Here is a 23684-nt window from a genome sequence, read left to right as displayed (position 1 = left end):
TTTCTTCAGATATTTCAAAACACTCATTTTCACTATTCCAGCTAAGAACTTCCAGCTAATGACTCCTCTAAGATATTAAAAGGTATTACAAGAGAACACAAACTAATATAAACGATTTTTAACAGTAATCAATCTGAAAATTATTGATATAAAACTGAAGTTATCTTCCTTGATTTTCTCACCCCTAAATTTAATCCTAGACTGTCACTGGAGAGATGTCAGATGTTGGTATGATGGCTAATGCAGGGAAGGATCCAGGTTTCATGGGGGATGAATTTTATACCACTGGTTGGTGGGGGGAGGGTTAAGAATACAAAATTACACATATAAAATAAGTTCAAAGATCATGGAAGACACCTAATGCAAGTTTTTAAAAATGCTGAACTTAAGCTTCATTAATTTCACACTAAATCAACTTCCAGCCTCAGGGCCGGGCACGGTGGCTCATGCCTGTAATCCCAGCACTTTGGGAGGCTGAGGCAGGTGGATCATGAGGTCAGGAGATCGAGGCCATCCTGGCCAACGTGGTGAAGCCCCTTCACTACTAAAGATACAAAAATTAGCTGAGTGTGGTGACGCATGCTTGTAATTCCAGCTACTCAGGAGGCTAAGGTAGGAGAACCGCTTGAACCAGGGAACCGGAGGTTGCAGTGAGCAGAGAACACAAAACTGCATTCCAGCCTGGCAACAGAGCAAGACTCTCTCTCTCAAAAAAAAAAAAAAAAAATCAACTTCTAGCCTCATACACCCTATAAAGCTAAAATCAGAATTGACAATACGGCTAAATACATACACAAAGTTTAACATTAACCTTAAACTTCCTGTAACGATCTGAGCAAATGCATCATTACATTGGGAGGTCCACCCGGAACTGTACAGAACAATATATAGTTATTCCAGGGGAACTTTTTTTTTTACTGCCCTCTAAGAAGTGAATAACACAAAGATAAGCTGTGAATACCTGAAAGTCACATGATATTGATAAACTGCTTCATTATGACATTGTATTTTGATGAGGTTCAGTCCCAAAGACTGAGGTGTTCCTTTTGATCCTTGCTTCACAATAAGCTCTCTAGAAAATAACAACAAAAAACAACTACATGTATCACAAACAAAAAATGAAATAACTAACCAACCCACACAACACACAACAAAAAGACTGGGAGAAGTAACATTTTTTCACTTTGTACAGATACACAAACCAAGAGCCAACACTTACAAAAGCAAGCTCTGAAAGCTAGAAGACAAATTATTGGCAAGTCCTAATTAGATAAGCAAGGTCACCCTATCTTTCCTATTAACATTACCCAAATAAACTAGGCTACTTAACTAAGAACACAAGAATGAGTTCTTTAGAGAAAGATGAGGTATCACAATCTTCTTCTTAAATGATTTCCTTATCTTCAACATGACAAAGAACCGTCTGAATTGGGAAGGAAATGAAAGGCGGTGAGTCCACTCTTTGGTGCATGCTGTTATGTCCACTGTCAACCACATTTACCTTCAGAAATTGTTCCATCTCGGCTGGGTGTGGTGGCTCACACTGGTAATCCCAGCACATTGGGAGGCTGAGGCAGGGGGATCACCTGAGGTCAGGAGTTCAAGACCAGCCTGGCCAAAATGACAAAACCCTGTCTCTACTAATACAAAAAAAATTAGCTGGGTGTAGGCCACACACCTGTAACCCTAGCTACTTGGGAGGGCTAAGGTATGAGAATTGCTTGAACCTGGGAGACGGAGGTTGCAGTGAGCTGAGATTGTGCTGCTGCACTCCAACCTGGGTGACAGAGTGAGAATCTGTCTCAAAAAAAAAAAAAAAACTGTCCCACCTCTTTGTCAATCTCCCACTGGCAAAAACCAAAACATCCTGCAGTATTTATCACCCAGGGAGGACTTTAGACCCAACAAAAATAGATTTTACAATACTACACAACAGCCAAAATGCAGTTTTTACGACCATTACTAAGTAGAGAAGGCAGTGCTCCTGACTTACTTTTCCTTGTGTTCCACAGTCAGGACCAGAGGGCGATCTGGAGAGTGCAGAGGGGACTGGGGCAGAGCTTGTGGTGATGACAGTTGCAGGGGATCCCCGGATGGTGCGCTGAAGGCACAGGGAGGTTTGTCCATTCCTCTGCCGATACCACCTGCTGCTCTTCCCAGTGGTAACAAAGAAGCATCTGAACTCCCTCTCCCAAGCATCCTGAAATGTGGAGAGGCAAATCAGGGCTTTTTGTAATAGTTATGTTCCATCCAGATTTTTCCCCCAACTCTACAATCACTTCCTGGAGGAGTCAGCAAAAAACGACCTAAGCATAGCCTTCGGATTCTCTCAAAATACATATGCCAAGGCCAGGTGCAGTGGCTTATGCCTGTAATCCTAGCACTTTGGGAAGCTGAGGTGGGCAGACTGCTTGAGCCAGGAGTTCAAGACCAGCCTAGGCAACACAGTGATACCCCGATCTACAAAAAATAGAAAAATCAGCCAGGCACGGTGGCTAACAACTGTAGTCCCAGCTACTCAAGTGGCTGAGGTGGGAGGATCACTTGAGGCCGGGAGGTCGAGGCTGCAGTGAGCTGAGATCACACCACTGCACTAAAGCCTGGGTGACAGAGACCCAATTTCAAAACAATCAAACAACAACAACAAAAAACACAACATATGCCATCATGACTGATTAATACCGACTGTCAGAACCATCTTCCACAGCAGAATAGAGAAGAAAGTTTGACTTAACGTTATTTAAAGAATCATCATGGCCGGGGGTAGTGGCTCACACCTATAATTCCAGCACTCTGGAAGGCCTAGGCAGACAGATTGCCTGAGGTTAGGAGTTCGAGACCAGCCTGGCTAATACAGTTAAACCCCGTCTCTACTAAAAATACAAAAATTAGCCAGGCATGGTGGCGCACACCAGTTATTCGGGAGGCTGAGGCAGAAGAATCGCTTGACCCTGGGAGGCAGAGGTTGCAGTGAGCCGAGATCACACCACTACACTCCAGCCTGGTGACAGAGCAAAAAAAAAAAAAAGAATCACCACAATCAGGGTAATTTGTAGTAATTTGTTAAGAACACAAATGAATTTCTTAACAGCCCAGTGGAGAACTACTTCTTACCCTTTTCCAAAGCCTAGCAACAACTGCTGACTATTCTTGGGAAATGTGCATTCTTTAATATAAAACCAGACATTGATTGTTTATGAGATGACACAACCCTTCTTAGGAGTTGCTCTCTGAACTTACAGAGATATTCCATCTGAATTTGATAGTTACCTGAGAAGGTAACTTTACCCACCTACTCCAACCAACAGAGGCCTCTGCCATCTTGCTGTCCCCAGCTGCCAACACTTTTGGATCCCAAAAAGTGGGACACAGTTCCTCCTTGTCTTTGCGTACCAGATTAGCTGACAAGCCTCGACCTAAAATGCCTCTACCTGAAAGAAAGAACCAAAGCCCAGCAATGACTATGAGTTAAATGTGTTTTAAAATACAGGTTTTTTTTTTAAAGCACAGTTATGTTTCTGAAGATAAACCATTTGGATTTAAGAAGGAAGCAATCATACATACCACTGAATTTCTCAAGTTAGTTGTCCACATACCTGCTGGAGGCATTTCCCATTTCTGAGGGGTTTTCGAAACTGTTTCAATGCCCAGGCCTCGGAACATGGAGACCAAACCCACAGACTCCTGTGGAAAGTCAAAGAATTAAGTTCCAAGAGGTAGTTTAAAACCCCAGAATCAAGGGCTTTCTTAGTCTTGGTACATAATAAAAACCACCTTCAAATTCTATAAATGTTGTAAGAATAAAGGGAATAATATTAACTTTAAAAAATACTTGTAACCATATCATATTAGGTCTTTAAGCACAAAGGATTACAGTTAAAACCCACGATTTGATGTACAGTATAACAAAATGCAACAGAGCAGAATTAACTTTTCCATTTTTATATTTCCTGTATATTCAAGGCAAGAAAGAACAAGTGTACTGGTTAATGAATTTTCAAAAAAGCTGGATCATTTATGATCTCAAGGTTTGGGTAACCCACTACTGTTTTTCTGTGGTAGTCTTCCACTTGCACTATTGTTACACCAGTTGGATCTGACATGGATAAAAGCTACCTAAAGACTCAAGCAATTTATTTGAGTCAACATGTAAGATTACTGTCATAAACTTTTTTCCTTACAAAAATAATACATTTGACAATGTCAACTCTACTTAAGATAACTTCATTATTAGATTCTTCCTATATTTGCTAACTCTCTTTGACATATTAATTATAGACAAATATTTTTAAAATTACTTGATAATTAAGAGATTAAGAATGCACACTTGTAAGTGTTCACACAGTAGCAGCAATAACTGAAGATCCTCTTTAAGATTTGGGCAATGAGCCTTCCAAAGTGAGCAAATGTTAAGTATTATGACCTCAGAGGCAGGAATTGCTGCTAATATAGAGCCAAAACCAGGGTGAAAATCTACATACTCAGAAAAGAACAGGAGATTATACCTTTAACCCTAACAATTACAGACAGAGGGATGGAGGGATGATTGAAAGCTAGAGAACCTATGGTACTTACCAAGTCCATCTAGTATTCATTATGAGGTACTTTTTCATACCTCTAGAAACTCTAGATTTGAAATATATGTCCAGATGTATCTACTTGTTAAAGAAAAAAAAAGACAAACTTGTTTCTGTTAAGGGCTTCTCAGTTTTGCAAGCACTTTGTTGTTGTTTTGAGACGGAGCCTTGCTCTTGTCACCCAGGCTGGAGTGCAGTGGTGAGATCTCAGCTCTCTCTAACCTCCATCTCCAGGGTTCAAGCAATTCTCCTGCTTCAGCTTCCTGAGTAGCTGGTATTACAGGTGCACACCACCACATCCAGCTAATTTTTGTATTTTTAGTAGAGATCGAGTTTCACCACGTCAGCCAGGCTGGTCTCAAATTCCTGACCTCAGATGATCCACCCACTTCAGCCTCCCAAAGTGCTGGTATTATAGACATGAGCCACCGTGCCTAGCCCTGCAAGCACTTTGAAATCCATTACCCTCCTCTGACAGCACACAGATAAGCTGTATGCTGCTCCTATGCATCCAAACGTGGTCTTACCCTCTGTGCTGGCCCCCTCTGTGTGGTTGGTTCCTCTGGCTTTCCAAACACATGGCCTCTGCCTGCAGGTGCTCCCCTGCCCAGAGCTGGGTCCAAAGGTTTAGAAGCTTGTGGCCAACAGCCTGGCATCCGTACAGCCTGGCACTGGGATGGGTGGACAGGAGGCTGGCCCCTGAATGATGGTCGGAAAGGATCCATTCAAAGGCTGTAGCGGACACGTGTGTCGATCCTGTTCTGGTTAATTATCTGCCAGCATTTTCAAAAGATTAAGGTTCCCAACTGTTTTCCTTTTCCTTTAAGACAGATTCACAAAGCATTAAAAAAATATTTTGAGTCAGTCCAGTAACACACCCAGCCTTCTACAACATATTCACTTCAAAGGCTTCTATTTGATCTGTAATATTCAAAACACCCTCCATTAACAATCCCTTAGAGCAGTGGTCCCCAACCTTTTTGGCACCAGAGACTGGTTTCCTGGAAGACAATTTTTCCAGGGGTGGGGGGACGGTTTCAGAGTGACTCAAACACACTACATTTATTGTGCACTTTATTTCTATTACATTGTAATAGATAATGAAATATAATAATTATACAACTCACCATAATGTAGAATCAGTGGGAGCCCTGATCTTGTTTTTCTGCAACTAGATGGTCCCATCTGTGGGTGATGGGAGACAGTGACAGATCATCAGGCATTAGATTCTCATAAGGAGCATGCAACCTAGATCCCCTGAACACAAAGTTCACAAGAGGGTTTGCACTATAGGAATCTAATGCCACCAGTGATCAGACAGGAGGTGGAGCTCAGGTGATACTATGAGCCATCGGGAGCGACTGTCAATACAGATGAAGCTTTGCTCATTCGCCCACCACTCGCCTCCTGCTGTGCAGCCCAATTCCTAATAGGCCCCCAACCAGTCTGTGGCCTGGGGGTTGGGAACCCCTGCCTCAGAGGCCCACGTCCTCCTTGAACTTACATTTTCTACCTAAATGGCCTCTCACAAAACTCAGTCCTGTAAGTTAACTACATGTTATAAAAGGAAGCACTTTTTTGTTTCTGTTTTGTTTTGTTTTTGAGACAGAGTTTCACTCTAGCTGCCCAGGCTGGAGTACAGTGGTGCAATCTCAGCTCACGGCAACCTCTGCCTCCTGGGTTCAAGCTATTCTCCTGCTCAGCCTCTCAAGTAGCTGGGATTACAGGCATGTGCCACCACGCCCAGCAATTTTTTTGTATTTTTAATAGTTTTTCCATGTCGGTCAGGCTGGTCTCAAAACTCTCGACCTCAGGTGATCCGCTCACCTCGGCCTCCCAAAGTGCTGGGATTACAGGCGTGAGCCACCGTGCCCAACCAAGGAAGCAGTTTTTTGGGAGGGTCTCGCACTGTTGCCCAGGCTGGAGTGCAGTGGCATGATCATGGCTCACTGCACCCTCAACCTCCTGGGCTCAAGTGACACTCACATCTCAGCCTCCTGAGTAGCTGGGATAACAGGCATGCACCACAACACCCCACTAATTTTTACAATTTTTGTAGAGATGGGGTCTTGCCATGTAGCCCAGGCTGGTCTCAAATACCTGGGTTCAAGTGATCTGCTGCTTCAGCCTTCCAAAGTGCTGGGATGATAGGCATGAGCCATTGTACCTGGCTAAAGCAGTTTTTATGTACGAGGATGACTTTGATTTATAAAAAAATTTCTTTTCTTTTGAGATGGAGTTTCGCTCTTGTTGCCCAGGCTGGAGTGCAATGGCGCAATCTTGGCTCACTGCAACCTCTACCTTCCAGGTTCAAGCGATTCTCCTGCCTCAGCCTAGGCAAGCAGCTGGGATTACACACATGTGCCACCATTCCTGGCTAATTCTGTATTTTTAGTAGAGTTGGGTTTCTCCACGTTGGGCAGGCTGGTCTCAAACTCCCGATCTCAAGTGATGCACCCGCCTTGGCCTCCCAAAATGCTGGGATTATAGGCGTGAGGCACAGCGCCCGGCCTATAAACAATTTCACAGTTAACACAGTCGTATCATAAAATTATGGTCAATAAATATTTATGGGTTTTTGCTTTGTTTTTAGCCTCCCTTTCCTACATAAGAGTGCTAACTTTTTTCCAGTCTATGATCGCACTCAACTCTTCTCCTTGATCTGTTTAGTTGTTTCTCCAAATCTCTATGTAATTTTTAAAAAAAATTCTTCTTTCAGGCTGAGCACAGTGGCTCATGCCTGCAATTCCAGCATTCTGGAAGGCCTAGGTGGGAGGACCACTTGAGGCCAGGAGTTTAAGGCCAGCCTTAGAAACACAGTGAGAGACCCTGTGTCTACAAAAAGTTAAAAAATAGAAAAAAAAATTAAAAAAACCCTTTTCTTTTAAACTTTATCAGAAGTCTCCAGAGTACAGAACCTTTCTGGTAGGTTGCATTTAACACCCTTCTCTCTCCCAGGTTACCAGGGGTGAGGCTCTTCCTGGCTTCTCCACCAAATCTAAAGCCCATCAGGTCTCTTCAAAATCACTTTATAACCTGTAGGTCGGGCATGGTGGCCCATGTCTGTAATCCCAGGACTTTGAGAAGCCGAGGTGGGTGGACCACTTGAGGTCAGGAGTTCAAGACCAGCTGGGCCTACATAGTGAAACCCTGTCTTTACTAAAAACACAAAAATTAGTTGGGCATGGTGGTGCACACCTGTAATCCCCCCTACTTAGGAGGCTGAGGCACAAGAATCGCTTGAACCTGGGAGGCAGAGACTGCAGTGATCCAAGATTGTGGCACTCCAGCCTGGATGACAGAATGAGACTGTCTTTAAAAAAAAAAAAAAAAAATTACTGTGTAGCCTACAGATTTCAGGACTCCCTCTTTACGGAGCTCCTCTCATGGTCCTGACTTGCCCCTGATTCCTGAAAAATATTTCTTAACGGGAAATAATTTTTTTTTTAAGACAGGGTCTTGCTGCATCCGGGCTACAGTGAAATGGTGGAGTCTTAGCTCACTGCAGTCTCAACCTCCTGTGCTCAAGCAGTCCTCTTGTCTCAGCCTCCCAAGTAGCTAGGACTACAGGCACCTGCCACCATGTCCAGCTAATTAAAAAAATTTTTTTTGTAGAGATGGGATCTTGCCATGTTGCCCAGGCTGGTCTCAAACTGCTGACCTCAAGTGATCCTCCCACCTCAGCCTCCCCAAATGCTGGGATTACAGGTGGGAGGAGACTCTTCCTAACTTTCAAAAAGCTGTCTTAAGTATTAGCTACAGAGAAATTATACGTTTAAATAAAAGATTAACACACAATTCCTAAGTACACAGTGTAAGTACAGACAGTTCAAGAACTTGCAAAACGTCTTGAACTAAACTATCTTCTTTTACACTCTAAATGCATGATATGGTTACCTTTCTTGAAGCCTACATCAGCTCTCCCCTTTAATTGCTAACGCCCCTTTTCGGTGAACCAGAACTCCGCTGACAGATCCCCAAGCAATCAATATATTAATCACTACATACTCAGAAGTGCTGGACGGCGTCCCTTATGAGACTTCTGTAATCTTCGTCTTCGTCCACCCTTCCCTCAACCTCAGCATCACTTCTATAGATTCAGGCAGCTCCCCTACAAGGCCCTCTCCCAATGTGGATTTCCTCCTGGGATCAGGTAGCAAATACTTGGCTGACCAAAGGGTTCAACAGGGAAGGAACCCAGGACGGGCTGGGCCTGCCTCCCCTGAATCCCTGAGTGTGTGCTCGGCGCTGGGGCCTCCTGACCAGAGCCTAACCAGAGGCCCCCGAAGGCGAGTCCCACCCCCTTTCCACCCTGACAAAAGCACGCTTCCCCAAAGCCACAGCCCTGCCGGGGGTTCTACCTCCCATTTTAGGGCCCACTCAGACCTCCCGCGGGCATCCCCTGCCGCCCCCCGCCTGCGCACCTTCTCCAGGCCTCAGCACACGGCCTCGAATAACGACTTCCCGCCCCCGCCCGGCCTCCGAAGGCCCCAGCGCCACCTGGAAGCAGGAGGGGAGACGCCTGGGAGGGCGGCTGACACCATGTGCTTGAGCGAAAGCCCACCCAGCCTGCCCCGGAGCGACCCTGGCCTGCCTTGGTTTCTACACCCGGACCTGTCCTCTCACCTGGGCAGGAGTCCTCCCCCAACTCGGCCGACTCCGCACGGCGTCAGGAGAAGACAGCACCCAACCCACGCCCCAGGGGCCACATGGTCCAGGGCCAATTTCCGGTCTTCGAGGCCTCAGGGGCTGAGCCCATTGGCCACAAGACCTGTCGCTCACAAGAGCCAGCTATCTCATTGGCCCGCCTGAAAGAGAGGCTCGTCCCTTCCAGCAGATTCACTGAACAGGGCAAGTTCGTGTGGAAGGTGCGCTGGAAGTTATGTGACCCTAAGTATTAAAATGTGCTAGGATTTGGAGATCCTGACTCCCTTTCTGGTGGCAACTCCTGTAAACAGATTTAATCTAACACTCGAGTGCTGAAATTGACTTGCCCCATTCCTGCCACTTAGAGGATTAGTGATACAGGTGGTGAAGAAGAAAGGTAAACTAGAGTGTGCATTGAAACACCTAATTCATATGATTTCTGCACATCACTTTCCTTTATTTTTTTTTCCTTTGGCAGGTGAGTTGTTAAACACTCCTTAGCAGATTCCGACTTCCATGGCCACCCATCCTGCTGCACTTTCCTTATATATAAAACAGAGATAAAAACTAAAAGCATCCATTCATAAGGTTGAATGGAAATGTACACACATAGTGACATAAGTATCTAAAATACTCAGCACAAGGAGAAGACGACCTTGATAAATGTTGTCTATTATTATTCATTGATGCCTAAGTCTGTGAGCCAAGAAGAGCTTTCTTGAAACCAGATTAAATTATTAGTGGTTACTTCAGCAGCAACTCCAGAATGATTTTACCCAAAGAAAGATTTCTGCCCCTCTCCCAACCATTTTGGCAAATAACTGCATCCCTCTCCCAAGCCCAGGTTTTACAGGGTGGTTGAGGTCAAGCTTCTGAAGGCTTTGGCTATTGCTGCAGAGACATCCAAAGGCTCTGCAAGGAATAGGACTAGAGAAGGCTTAACCTTATCTTTTCCAGGCCTCAGATATCCCATGCTTTGTTTTAGTCCACACATACAAGGGCCCTCCTCTCCTTCCCAAATGAGGATAGTCTGAAAATTATTGGAGCAGGATGATTTTCAAGGAATCCAGTTGGCATGATGCCCCTTCACAGTTTGTAGACAGTATTTGATTACCACGATCTAACCTTTTCACTTCCTTTACCACACAACCTTCTTAACTTGCAACTGTTGGAATATTATGTTGTAAACAATTCCCCTGCCTGTGCAAATACTTAATGGTAGCAAGTGCAGTCAAAAACGGTTATACAAACTGCTTTGTAACCTTCATGAATATCCAACTCCCTCTGACCAAACTTTGCATGACACACTTATTCTATACACATGAAACAATAGTTTAGGGGCAGGATTCAGCAAATCTTCTAGTTGAAGTAAGGCAATAACAATCCTCAGATGATTTCCTGAACATGTCTTCTATCTGGGAATCTAAGCCAAGAGCACCATTACAAAGGGTGTGCACACTGGGTTTCCTGGATTTCTATATCCTGTTCATGCAAGCGTAGGTGGCCTTTGTACGGTATTTCTAGCCAATCCAGACATTAGGAACACTACTTATTTAACAAAAGGAAAATCCATACGGTCTTGCTGTTGATTGGACATAAAAATGGTTGAAGCTTTCTGAAACGTGGACATCTGTTTAGAATCTTTCAAAAGCTAATCAACCTCTCTTGGAGATTATATTCCCTAACAGAGTACTTTATTGTTAATTTGCCATCACTAGATATTCATTAAAAAGGACACACAGAAACTCATCACAAAAAGATGAGTATGTGAGGTGCTGGATATGTTAACTTGATTTACTCATTCCACAATGTAAACAAATATCAGAATATCACATTGTACACTGTAACCATATGTAATTACTATTTGTTAATTTAAAAAAAGGGGGGGGCAAAAAGAGCACATATGTCACACTAAGAGATAGTATTTTCAGATAACTTACAGATTTTTTGTTTTACTCAAAAAAGCCATAACATCAAATTCTGTCCACCTGGCCCTGCTAGTCTGTAAAATTCAGAATGAAAATGGCCCCATAACTACAAGTAATCTGAATTTTCCTAGGCAGTCTTGACTCCAAATACCCTGGGCACTTGGTCCCCATAAGTATTTCTATTCCAACCATGTATTCTGGTTTGTTTTTGTTGCTGTTCAGCAGATCGCCAGAGCCACAGCATGATTAAGGGCAGAAAATTACCTTATTGGTGAAGCCTAATACCTATAGGTAGGATGTCCTTTAAAGTGGACCTATGTAATATGCCTGGGTTCCTGGGAGAGATAAATAGAAATCCTTCCAGGAGAAGTACACCAGGACCCCAAAACTCCCCATGTAAAAAGTATTAATAAATACGATTTCACAGAACACATCAGGCTGAATAACAGGAAGACAATCCAATTAAAAAAAAATGGGCAAAAGTCATGGTGGCTCACACCTGTAATTCCAGTACTTTAGGAGGCTAAGGCAGGTGGATAACCTGAGGTCAGGAGTTCGAGACCAGCCTGGCCAACCTGGTGAAACCCTGTCTCTACTAAAAATACAAAAATCAGCTGGGCGTGGTGGTGGGTGCCTGTAATCCCAACTACTCGGGAGGCCGAGGCAGGAGAATCACCCGAACCTGGGAGGCAGAGGTTGCAGTGAGCCAAGATCATGCCATTGCACTCCAGCCTAGGCAACAAGTACAAAATTCCGTCTCAAAAAAAAAAAGGGCAAGAGATGTGAGCCGACCTGTCTCAGTCCATTAGTCCCTTTAGTGTTACTATAAAGGAATACCTGAGGCTGGGTAATTTATAAAGAAAAGAGGTTTACTGAGCTTATGGTTCTGCAGGCTGGAAGGTTCAAGACTGGACATCTGGGCCAGGCATGGTGGCTCACGTCTGTAATACCAGCACTTTGGGAGGACGAAGTAGGTGGATCATGAGGTCAAGAGATGGAGACCATCCTGGCCAACATGACGAAACCCGTCTCTACTAAAAATACAAAAATTAGCTGGGTGTGGTGGCACACACCTGTAGTCCCAGCTACTCGGGAGGCTGAGGCAGGAAACTCACTTGAACCTAGGAAGCAGAGGTTGCAGTGAGCTGAGATCGCGCCACTGCACTCCAGCCTGGGCAACAGAGTGAGACTCCATCTCAAAGAAAAAAAAAAAAAGACTGAACATTTGTGCTCAGCCTGCTTCCACACATGGCAGAAGGCAAAGAGACCTCGCCTGTGCAGAGATCACATGGAGAGAGAAGAAGCAAGAAAAAGAGGGGAGGGAAGCGCCAGGTTCTTTTTAACTATCAGCCCTTGTTGGAACTAGTAAGCTTTTTAGTAGAGACAGGGTTTGACCATGTTGCCCAGGCTGGTCTTGAACTCACTGGTTTACGGGTGTGAGCCACCACCCCTGACTGGAGCCATAAAATTTAATGGAATTTGCCTTGCTCATTTTTGGACTGACTTGAGACCCATTATCACTTTCTACTTTCTGATCTCTCCATTTTGAATGGGAATTATACTATGTTGTCCCACTGCTGTAATTTGGAAGTACATAACTTGTCCAGTTGGGTCACAACTGAAGAGAAATTGTGACTCAGTCCCACTCATAACTGATTTAGATAATACAGTTGTCCTTCAGTATCTGCGGAGTATTGATTTTTAGGACCTCCCTCCATGGATACCAAGATTCACAGATGCTCAAGTCCCATATATAAAATGATGTATTTTATATTTGCTTATAACCTATGCATATCTTCCTGTATACTTTAAATCCTCTCTAGATAACTTATAATACCAAATACAGTGTAAATGCTACATAAATAGTTGTTACACTGTATTATTTAGGGAATAATTATAAGAAAAAAGTCTGTATGTGTTCAATACGGATGCAAACGTCCTTTTTGTTTTTTCAAAATATTTTTGATGTGTAGTTGGTTTAATCCACGGATGCAGAACCCATGGATAGGGAGGGCCTATTGTATTTAGATGAGACCTTAGGCTTGCCATTGATAGTGAAATGGTATAAGACTTTGGGGGCTGTTAGGATGGGGCAAATGTGCTACACGTGAGAAGAACATGAATTTGAGGGGGACAGAGGGAGAAATGTTATGGAGTGAATTGTGCTCCTCTCACAAAACCATATGTTGAAACCCTAACCCCCTGTATTTGGAGATGGAGTATGCAGGGAGATATAAGTAAGGAGGAGCCCTGATCTAATAAGATTTGTGTTCTTAGAGAAGAGGAAGAGACACGAGATCTCCATCTCTAACCCTCTCTCTTCATGGAAGCACAGACACAAGGCCATGTGAGGACACAGCAAGATGGCGGCCATCTATAAGCTAGGAAGACAGCACTCATCAGACATCAAATTTGCCAGCACCTTGATCATAGAATCGTAGCCTCCAGAACTGTGAGAAAACAAATGTATGTTGCAGAGGCCACCCAGTCAGTGGTAATTTGTTATGGCAGGCCTGGCTGACTAATAGAATAACAGATGTCAGCAAGGATGTGGTGGAACAGGAACCCTCACACATTGCCAGTGCGAATGTACAATGATGCAGCCTCTTTCGGAAACATTTGGCAGTTTTCCAAACTGTTAAACAAAAAATTACTGTAGGAACCAAAATTTCACTTCTTGGAAACTACCTAAGAAAAATGAAACATGTCCACACAAAACTTGCATGCAAATGTTCAAAGCAGTATTATTGATAATTGCCAAAAACTTAACCTAAATGTCCATCAACTGGTAAATGAATCAATAGAAACTTGTGTGCTCAACAATAGGGATACGTTAAAAAAAGAAAAAGGAGGCCGGGCACAGTGGCTCATGTCTGTAATCCCCACACTTTGGGAGGCCAAGGTGGGTGGCTCACCCGAGGTCAGGAGTTTGAAACCAGCCTGGCCAACATGATGAAACCCCATCTCTACTAAAAATACAAAAAATTAGCTGGGCGTGGTGGTGGGCACCTGTAATCCTAGCTACTCACAAGGCTGAGGCAGGAGAATCACTTGAACCCGGGGTCAGAGGTTGTAGTGAGTCAAGATCACGCCACTGCACTCCAGCCTGGGCAACAAGAGCAAAACTCTGTCTTAACAAACAAAAAACAAACAAACAAAAAAAATGAATAAACAAGATGTGGTATATATTCACACAATGGATAGATTCACGAATAAAAAGGAACAAACTACTACACTATGGCATGGATGAACCCCCAAAAATATGTTAAGCCAGATGTATACGAAAGAAGCCAGACATGACATAACAGACCACATATTGTGTGATCCTATTTATGTGAAATGTCTAGAAAAGGTAAATCTATAGAGACAGAATGTAAAATAATGGTTGCCTGGGGCTGGGAGTGGGAATTAGGATGAACTGTAAATGTGCATGAAGGCTTTTATTAGGATGATGAACATGTTCAAAAACTGATTTATGGCAATGTTTGTACCACTCAATAAATTTACCAAAAATTATTGAATAGGATAAATTATATGATATGTAAAATATATCTTAATAGAGGCATTTTTGGAAAACGCACATTAAGAAACAAGCAGAGCACTTTGGAAGGCCGAGGTGGGCAGATCTCTTGAAGTCAGGAGTTCAAGACTAGCCTGGCCAACATGGCAAAACAGCATCTCTACTAAAAATACAAAAATTAGCCAGGCATGGTGGCACATGCCTGTAATCCCAGCTACTCAGATGATGAGGCAGGAGAATCTCTTGAACCTGGGAGGTGCAGGTTCTTCTGAGCTGAGATTTTGCCACTGCACTCCAGCTTTGGCAACAGAGTAAGACTGTCTCAAAAAAAAAAAAAAAAAATCGAAAAACCAAAACAAACAAAACAAAAACACCACAAAAGAACAGACAGAAACTACAGTGAACAGAACTAGATCCAGAAATGTTTCAAAAACTTTTATTTCTGAACATGGAATATAAACATACTGTTTCAAGAAATAGAGGTGGCAATTGAAACAATGAGTGAAGAGCAAAGGCAGGCCAGGTGCAGTGGTTCATGCCTGTAATCCCAGCACTTTGGAAGGCTGAGGTGGAAAGACTGCTTGAGTTCAGGAGTTTGAGGCCAGCCTGAGCAACATGGCAAAACCCTACCTCTACAAAAAATAATTTTTAAAAATTGGCCGGGAATTGGGAGGATAAGGTAGGAGGATCACTTGAGCCTGGGAGGTCGAGGCTGCAGTGAGTTCTGACTGTACCACTGCACTCTAGCCTAGGCAATAGAATGAGACTCTGTCTCAAAAAAAATAAATAAAGAGCAAAGACAACCAAAATTGATGAGGCAAGTTTGGGAAAGAACCGAAATAGAACTTCTAAAAATGAATAATGTAATAGAAATTAAACACTCAAAGGAAAATTACACAACAGAATAGACACAGCTAAAGGGAGACATCATGAGTTAGAAGATCAACTGAAGGCCGGGTGCAGTGGCTCACGCCTGTAATCCCACTACATTGGGAGGCTGAGGTAGGTAGATCATGAGGTCAGGCATTCGAGACCAGCCTGGCCAACATAGTGAAACTCCATCTCTACTAAAAATACAAAAAAAAATTAGCTGGGCATGCTGGCGGGCACCTTTAATCCCAGCTACTTGGGAGGCTGAGGCAGGAGAATCACTGGGAGGTGGAGGTTGCAGTGAGCTGAGATTGTGCCACTGCACTCCAGCCTGGGCAACAGAGCAAGATTCCCATCTCAAAAAAAAAAAAAAAAAAAAAAAGATCAGTTCAAATATTTATCTAGAATGTAGCACAGAGACAAAGAAAGGTGAAATATGAGAGGCTGAGAGACACAGAGAATAGAGTTAAAAGGCCCAATAAAGTTTGAGATGGAGTAACACGGAGAAGAGAGGAAAGACAATATTTAAAGATTTAATAGCTGAAAACATTTTAGATTTGATGAAAGATACAAATCTTTAGCTTCAAGAAGACCAGTAACTCTGAAACAGAGAATTAAAAAGAAATCTACACTTAGCACATCATCGTTGTACTGCATAATACGAAAGGCAAAGAAATGATTGTGAAAAGCAGTTATAAAGAAAAAAACACATTACCTACATGAGTGAAAAGTGGACTCAATAGCAGTAATATTAATGGAAAAATCCAGGAAGATAGTGGTATAATATATCCACAGTCCTGAGAGGTTATGGGGAAAAAAACCTGTCAACCTAGAAATTGTATACCCAGTGAAATTTTCTTTCCAGAACAAGGGTAAAATAAAGCATTTTCAGAGAAACACAAACTGACAGATTTACCTCCAACAAAGCCTCTCTGAAGAAATTTCTTTTTTTTCCATATATTTACTTTTTATTGAATTTGTTAATGTTACAGAGTTCTTGCACTGCCAAACCATGCCTGAGAATTCAAACAAATGGTACAATGCACAGCCTCATCCACCCATCATACAGTATATTAAAACCTGATTCATGTACATTTTGATATTTTCACAATCTTTTAAAAAGTTATAACAAGAGTTGGAATTTAAACCCGCTGCAGGTCTTCAGGTTTCGAGTACAGTATGCCTTTACATAACACCTCCACTTATTCATCTCTGTTCATTCCTCTCTGAAGAAATTTCTAAACAAGAAGATAAAGAAAAAATGGGCCAGGTGACGTGGCTCACCCTGTAATCCCAGTACTCTGAGAAGCCTAGGCAGATAGATCAGTTGATGCCAGGAGTTTGAGACCAGCCTGGGCAACATGGCAAAACCCTGTCTCTATTAAAAATACAAAAATTAGCTGGGCATGGTGGTGCAGGCTTGTAATCCCAGCTACTTGGGAGGCTGAGGCATGAGAATTGCTTCAACTCAGGAGGTGGAGTTTACAGTGAGCCAAGATCATGCCTTTGTGCTCCAGCCTGGGCAATAGAACAAGACTGTGTTTCAAAAAAAGAAAAGAAGAAGAGGAAGAGGAAGAAGAGGAGGGAGAGGGAGAGGGAGGGAGAAGAAGGGAGAAGAAGCCCCCAGAAGGAAAGTCTGGGAAGAAAAAAGGAATCATGAGTGTAGGAAGTGATTGAATAAAGGGATAACAAGTGTCTAACAGATGGATGACTTAGCCTAGATCCTCAGAAGGTAGGACCTGAGACAAAGGTTTACTGCATGTATTTTACTGGAGAGTGTGATCCCAGGGACTAAAACTGAGGGACAGGGGAATGATTCAGGCAGGGAGGGAGAGCTAATTCAAAGATACATCAGGAAGTTGGCCACTGCTACAATGATCTGGTTGCTCTATCCATCAGGACCATTTGAGAAGCCATATTAAGTCCATGTCAAGGCCACGTATCCTACAGAAGCAAGGAGGATGCTTGTACCATTGACTCCTTTCCTTTGGTCAAAGATGCACCTCAAGGAGGGTTAAACCCCAGTACTTTGTAGTTGCACCATGGTGTCCCCATCCTGTTCCATACCTTGTCATTGACATGACATGGACATTGACATGTCCACCTCCTGAGTTGAAGCAAGTCTCAGGGAAGAAGGCAGAAGATCCACAGAGCAAGCCTGAGGTTAGGTTCTATCAGGTTTTATCTGTGTAGACCTGATGGGTACCCACAGAGAACCGGTCACTACAGGGCTGGCTAAATAAAGAGACAGGTAAGACTGAGATGTGCAATGGGTCATAGAGATGTTCCATACAATGAAGTTTTTAAAAAGCCAAAAAAAAAAAAAAAAGATAAAGCCAAGAAGAAAATTAAGGCCTGGGTGATAGAATGAGACTCTGTCTCACAAAAATAACAATTAAAAAAAAATTTTTTTAAGTGTCAGGGATGGGAGTTTACTAATTTATGTAGGATGGTCAGGAAAGTCTCAGAGACCTGAAGGAATGGGGGAAGCAAGACATGCAGCTACGTAGGGAAAGCAAGTGGTAGGCAGGGGAAAGTGATGCGAGAGCCGTGCACCTGGAAACAGCCTGCTGTGTGACCCAAGTAGCAAGGCCTGTGCGACTGGAGGGGGATGGCCCAGGAGGAGAGCGGGACGTGAGGCCTGTTTGGCCAAGAGTGGTAGTGCCGGAAGTGGGGAGAAATGCTAATAGTCTGGATACATTTCTTTGGATTATTTTGAAAAGTGTAACCACAACACCATTATCACAGCTTGAAAGAATGAACAATAATAATTTAATACTATCAAATATCTAGTCAATATACAAATGTTCCTAATTGTCTTAAGATAGTAAGTTTGTAGACTTGTCAAAGATAGACAAAGCCAGGCCAGGCCCAGTTTCTCATGGCTATAATCCCAGTGCTTTGGGGGGCTGAGGGAGGAGAATCACTTGAGTCCTGGAGTTCGAGATCAGCCTGGGCAACATAGTGAGACCCGTCTCCACAAAAAAAAAATATAAAAATCAGCCGGGCATGGTGGTGTGTGCCTGTAGTCCCAGCTACTTGGGAGGCTGAGGCAAGAGAATCACTGGAACTTAGGAGGTCAAGGCTGCACTGAGCAATGACCACACCACTACATTGCAGACTGGGTGATAGACTGAGACTCCATCTCATTAAAAAATTAAAAATTAAAAGCCAGACACCAGTTAAAGCAGTGAAGACAGATTTTATTTAGTAACTACTAACAGTAGGGGAAAAAGCTGAGTCCATTCTAATTTTCAAAGAGGTAACTGGACCTCTTAAAGGGAGAAAGAGATGTGGGGTGTGGTGGCTCGTGCCTATAATCTCAGCACTTCGGGAGGCTGAAGTGCGAGGATCTCTTGAGCCCAGGAGTTCAAGGCCAGCCTTGCCTCTAAAATTTCTTTTTTAAATTAGCCATAATCTCATCTACTCAGGGGGCTGATGAGGGAGGATTGTTGAGTCTGGTAGGTCGAGGCTGCAGTGAGCCATCCACCCATTCCCTCTTTCTCCTTTTGAGACAGGATCTTGTTTTGTCACCCAGGCTGGAGTGCAGTGGTATGATCACAGCTCACTAGACAGAGAAAGTTTAAAGCGATGATTCTGGATGAGATTGCTGAGGGAAGGAGGGTAGACGGACAAGAGAAACCTTGGAAGGCTTGAGCCCTGGGCATCCTATGTTTAGAGCTGGAGAGATGAGGAAATACCAGGAAAGGTGAGGCACACACATAGCCCATGACGTAAACCCTCCACATTGTCATGGCCCAGCGGTCCAGGATCTCCTGAAGCAGATGATCCTCCACTGATGTATCTTCAAAAGTCTGTAGTAGCCTAACACTACACCCCAATGCCTAAGCCATTCACCTTGTTTCATCTCATCACAAAGGCAATGTATCATCTTACATCATTGCAAGAAGGATGAGTATAACACATTAAGATATTGATAAGCACATTTCTGTAACTCGTTTTTTAAGCTACTGCAAATCAATATGTAACTTTCATTAGAGTATTTGTTATACTTGTTCTCTTCTTACTGCTGTTGTTAATCTCCTTCTGTGCCAAGTTACATATTAAACTTTATCATAGGTATGTATGAGTAGGAAAAAACAGTCTATCTAGGACTCAGTGCTTTCCACAGTTTCAAACATCCACTGGGGGTCTTGGAAATTGTCCCCTGCAGGTAAGGAGGGACTACTGTTTTGTTTCCTGTGAGGCTGGTCTAATAGAAGGGGATCAGTATGTGTGGGTGAGTGGGTGAGGGTGTTTGCACAAGAGAGAATGGAATCTAAGGCTCACTGAAGGGTCTGGTCTCAGGGAGGAGCAGACAGTTCATCCATAGCAATAGGAGGCAAGAACAGGAACCAGAACACAGACTAGAGATGTGGTAGTGGGAAACACACCCTCCCTGATTGCTTCTGTTTTCTTTTTTTTGGGGGGGAGGGGAACACAGTCTTGCTCTGTCACCCAGGCTGGAGTGCGGGGGCACGATGCTGGTTCACTGCAACCTCTGCCTCCCGGGTTCAAGTGATTCTCCTGCCTTGGACTCGAGTAGCTGGGACTACAGGTGTGCACCACCACACCCAGCTAATTTTTGTATTTTTAGTGGAGACGGGGGTTTCACCATGTTGGCCAGGCTGGTCTTGAACTCCTGATGATCCACCCACCTCGGCCTCCCAAAGTGCGGGGATTACAGATGTGAGCCACTGCATGGGGCCAACCGCTTCTATTTTCTTAATGCAATAAGTAGTGTCCTCAGTAAGCAGTACTCCCTGGGGAGTGGGAGAGTAAACAGACAAGGAGAATGGTAGTTTATGTTGTTGTTTTTTTTTTAAATAAATCTTTAAAGGTTCATAATTCCCCCACCCCTGCAAAGTAACAGAGGCATGCATCATGTCCCCTTTAGGGAAAGCTCCTGGGAGCTCCGTCTTAGTCCATCTGGGTGCTGTTATAAATACCACAGACTGGGTAATTTGTAAATAGAAATGTACTTTTACCAGTTCTGGAAGCTAGGAAGTCCACGATGAAGATGCCGGCAGATCCAGTGGCTGTTGAGCGCTCGTCCTCTCTGCTTCCAGCAGGACACCTTGTTGTAGTGTCCTCACATGGTGGAATGTGGAAAAGGGACAAACATTCCCGCAAGCCCTTTTATGAGGGCAGTAATCCCATCCACGAGGTAGGAGCCCTCACAGTCTGATCACTTCCTAACGGCCCTACCTCTTAGTACTATTGCACTGGGGACTAAATTTCAACATGAATTCTGGAAGGTCACAAACATTCAAATCTTAGCGCTGCCCCATAATGTTTATGATTACACACCATTGTCCAGAAAGTAATGACAGAGTCATCCCTGCCCTCAAAAGAGGCTGCGTAAACGTTGTCTTTGTATTGAATGATATGTGCCGTCCTAAAAGCCAAGGTTCATTATATGGAAGAAGGTAAGCGTGGATAGATATTCAACAACCAACAGCCTCTATCACTTTTTTGTGACAGAGTCTTGCTCTGTTGCCCAGGCTAAAGGGCAGCGGAGTGATCTCGGCTTGCTGCACACTCTACCTCCTGGGTTCACGTGATTCTCCTGTGTCAGTCTCCTAAGTAGCTGGGATTACTGGTGTGCGCCACCACATCTGGTTAATTTTTACATTTTTAGACAGGGTTTCACCATGTTGGCCAGTCTGGTCTCGAACTCCTGACCTCAAGTGATCCGCCTGCCTCAGCCTCCCAAAGTGCTGAGATTACAGGCATGAGGCACCGTGCCCAGCCTCACCTTTAATCTTGTCGAAGACTTGATCTTAAGTTTCTGTAGAAATAAGAACTCTTTCTTCAGCATTCACAGTTTATATGTTTAATAAAAATTATGCATTTACCATATTTTCAACAGTAAAACTTTTAGCCTCCATATTTTATTGGTTTGTATAAAGTTTAGTTAAACTATGCAATTATAACAGTTAGCTGCAGAAAAACACAACTAACTTTGGAACACATGACAACTGTGGGAGCTGTGTGTTCTAGCTCATTCAGCCCTTTAATGAAGAGAGGCACCCATCCAGAGGGCCAATTACAGGCCAGGTATCCTACTGGGCAGTGTATTACATTTGTGTGTGTGTCTGTGTGTGTGTGTGTGTGTGTGTGTGTGTGTATATATATATATATATTTTTTTTTTGAGACAGAGTCTCACTCTGTCACCCAGGCTGGAGTGTAGTGGTGTGATCTCAGCTCACTGCAAACTCCACCTCCTGGGTTCAAGCAATTCTCATGCCATAGTCACCTGAGTAGCTGGGATTACAGGTGCATGCTACCACGGGCCCAGCTAATTTTTTATTTTTAGTAGAGATAGGGTTTCGCCATGTTGGCCACGCTGGTCTCAAACTCCTGGCCTCAAGTGATCTACCCACCTCAGCCACCCAAAGTATGGGATTACAGGCAGAAGCCACTGCACCTAGCCTAACATTTGTATAGTTTTAAAATGGAACCTTAATTACACAGTTAACTTTACAAATGCACTGCTGATGCACAGGTGAATATACGCAAACATTCTGGAGGGGAAAATCTAACAAAAGCTTTAAAAATCTCATAGAATTGGACTTCGCAAACTCCTGGGCTCAACTGATCCTTGCACCTCAGCCTCCAGAGTAGCTGGCACTGTAGGTTCATACCACCATGCCCAGTTAATTAAAAAAAATTTTTTTTTCTAAAGACCAGGTCTTGCTTTGTTGCCCAGGCTGGTCAGGAAAACCATTTTAAATAGAGAATGCTAAGGAAATAATTGAGGATACTGGCAACAATTTAACAGGTTTATGTTTTTTTTTGAGACCAGTTCTTACTGTCACCCAGGCTGGAGTGCACTGGTGCAATCTCGTCTCAGCTCACTGCAACCATGCCGCTTCAGCCCCGCAGGTAGCTGGGAATACAGGCACAAGCCACCACACCTGGCTAATGTTTCTATTTTTTTGTAGAGACATGGTGCCCAGGCTGGTCTTAAACTCCTGAGCTCAAGTGATACACCAGCCTTGGCCTCCCAAAGTGCTGGAATCACAGGCATGAGCCACCAACACGCTGGGCCACATCTTTTTTTTAAATGATGAAAAACTAGAAAAAACTAAATGTCCCAGAAATGGGAGACCACTTGGGTGATTTTTATAGTATGAAGACGGGTACCAATATAACCATTAAAGTTGAGTTGTACAATGTAAGAGACGTTTCTACAACAATTCTTGCGATCATCTTGCCCTGGAGAAAGGTCTGAGAGCCACACTGAATATGGCTCGTGTAGGTACTGAGTGTGCTTTCGTTGGGGATACACTGTTTTGAGGGAATGAACTGGAGCAAACTATGTTGGCAGCACGGCAGTCTCAGGAAGCTTCACTCAAATGTAAATCCTTATGCCAACTCTTATGAATATGGCTGGGTGGCATCCCCCGCCCACTCCACTCCCTCACCACTTTGTAAGGTGGCTGAATTGCAGGGGCCAGAAAGTGAAATACCCACATTTCCCTAAATCTCTTGTGCTAGCATTCTGGGCATGCCTCAGGTCTTACGAGTTGAGATTTGAAAGGTGGAGGTAAACTTGAGGCCATCCTCTTTACTTTGGCCGTTTTCCACTGCGAGAGCTATGGAGTGAGCCTGACTCCTCTCTCGCACACCTCACGCTGAATCTATCAGTGGCTCATGGTGGTGCTACCCTTGAAATCAGTATCTAGAATCCAATCGCTTCCCAGAACCTCTGCTGTTAGTGGCCTGGCCAAGCCACTGCCACCCACTGCCCAGAGAGTCCATCAGCCCCGCTTTCCGCCTCACCTCCACACCACAGCCAGCTCACCAGGTCACTTTAAAAAGCCAAGGTCCCTATGGTGGTCTAAAAGCCCTCCAGGACCAGGTCCCACCTCTCTCTCCTTCAGCTTCAGCCAATCTCTGTCTCTCTTTGCTCAGCCCAGAGTACTCTCCCTACCAGCTTCTGATCCTGCTGGTTCACTTCCTCAAAGGATACCTTCTCAGGGAGGCCTATCCCACTTGCTGCATCGTGCCTGCCACCACCCAGAATCCTCCACTCCCTGCAAGTTTCCAAACTCTTGTCACCTTCTAACTTCCTTCCATATGCTTATCCCGTCTCCTCACTAGAGCGCAGGGTCACGCAGAACACAGCCTTCTGT

General features: G+C 43.9%; 1 protein-coding gene across 3 annotated transcripts in view; it reads right to left on the bottom strand.

Annotated features, from left to right (window-relative positions):
• PIWIL2 (piwi like RNA-mediated gene silencing 2) overlaps window positions 1-5385 on the bottom strand; it is a 73557-nt gene extending 68172 nt beyond the window's left edge. For 2 of the 3 annotated variants that reach the window (XM_064368681.1, XM_064368682.1), the window contains exons 1-5: window positions 5105-5385; window positions 3597-3684; window positions 3293-3431; window positions 1994-2200; window positions 962-1072 (exon numbers count right to left, since the gene is read on the bottom strand). In XM_064368681.1, the coding sequence (XP_064224751.1) occupies window positions 962-1072; window positions 1994-2200; window positions 3293-3431; window positions 3597-3684; window positions 5105-5302 (743 nt within the window). In that variant the 5' untranslated portion in view covers window positions 5303-5385. Of the gene's footprint in view, window positions 1-961; window positions 1073-1993; window positions 2201-3292; window positions 3432-3596; window positions 3685-4575; window positions 4814-5104 lie in introns of those variants that run through there. The other variant, XM_012435348.2, reaches the window with a different exon arrangement.
• Window positions 5386-23684: the final 18299 nt, after the last annotated feature.

This window comes from Aotus nancymaae, unplaced genomic scaffold (assembly GCF_030222135.1).
Source record: "Aotus nancymaae isolate 86718 unplaced genomic scaffold, 86718_ANA_hifiasm-v0.15.2.pri h1tg000079l, whole genome shotgun sequence".
NCBI classification, from domain to species: Eukaryota; Metazoa; Chordata; class Mammalia; order Primates; family Aotidae; genus Aotus; species Aotus nancymaae.
Note: the sequence above shows the minus strand (reverse complement) of the source record. Positions and strands in the feature narration are given on the sequence as shown.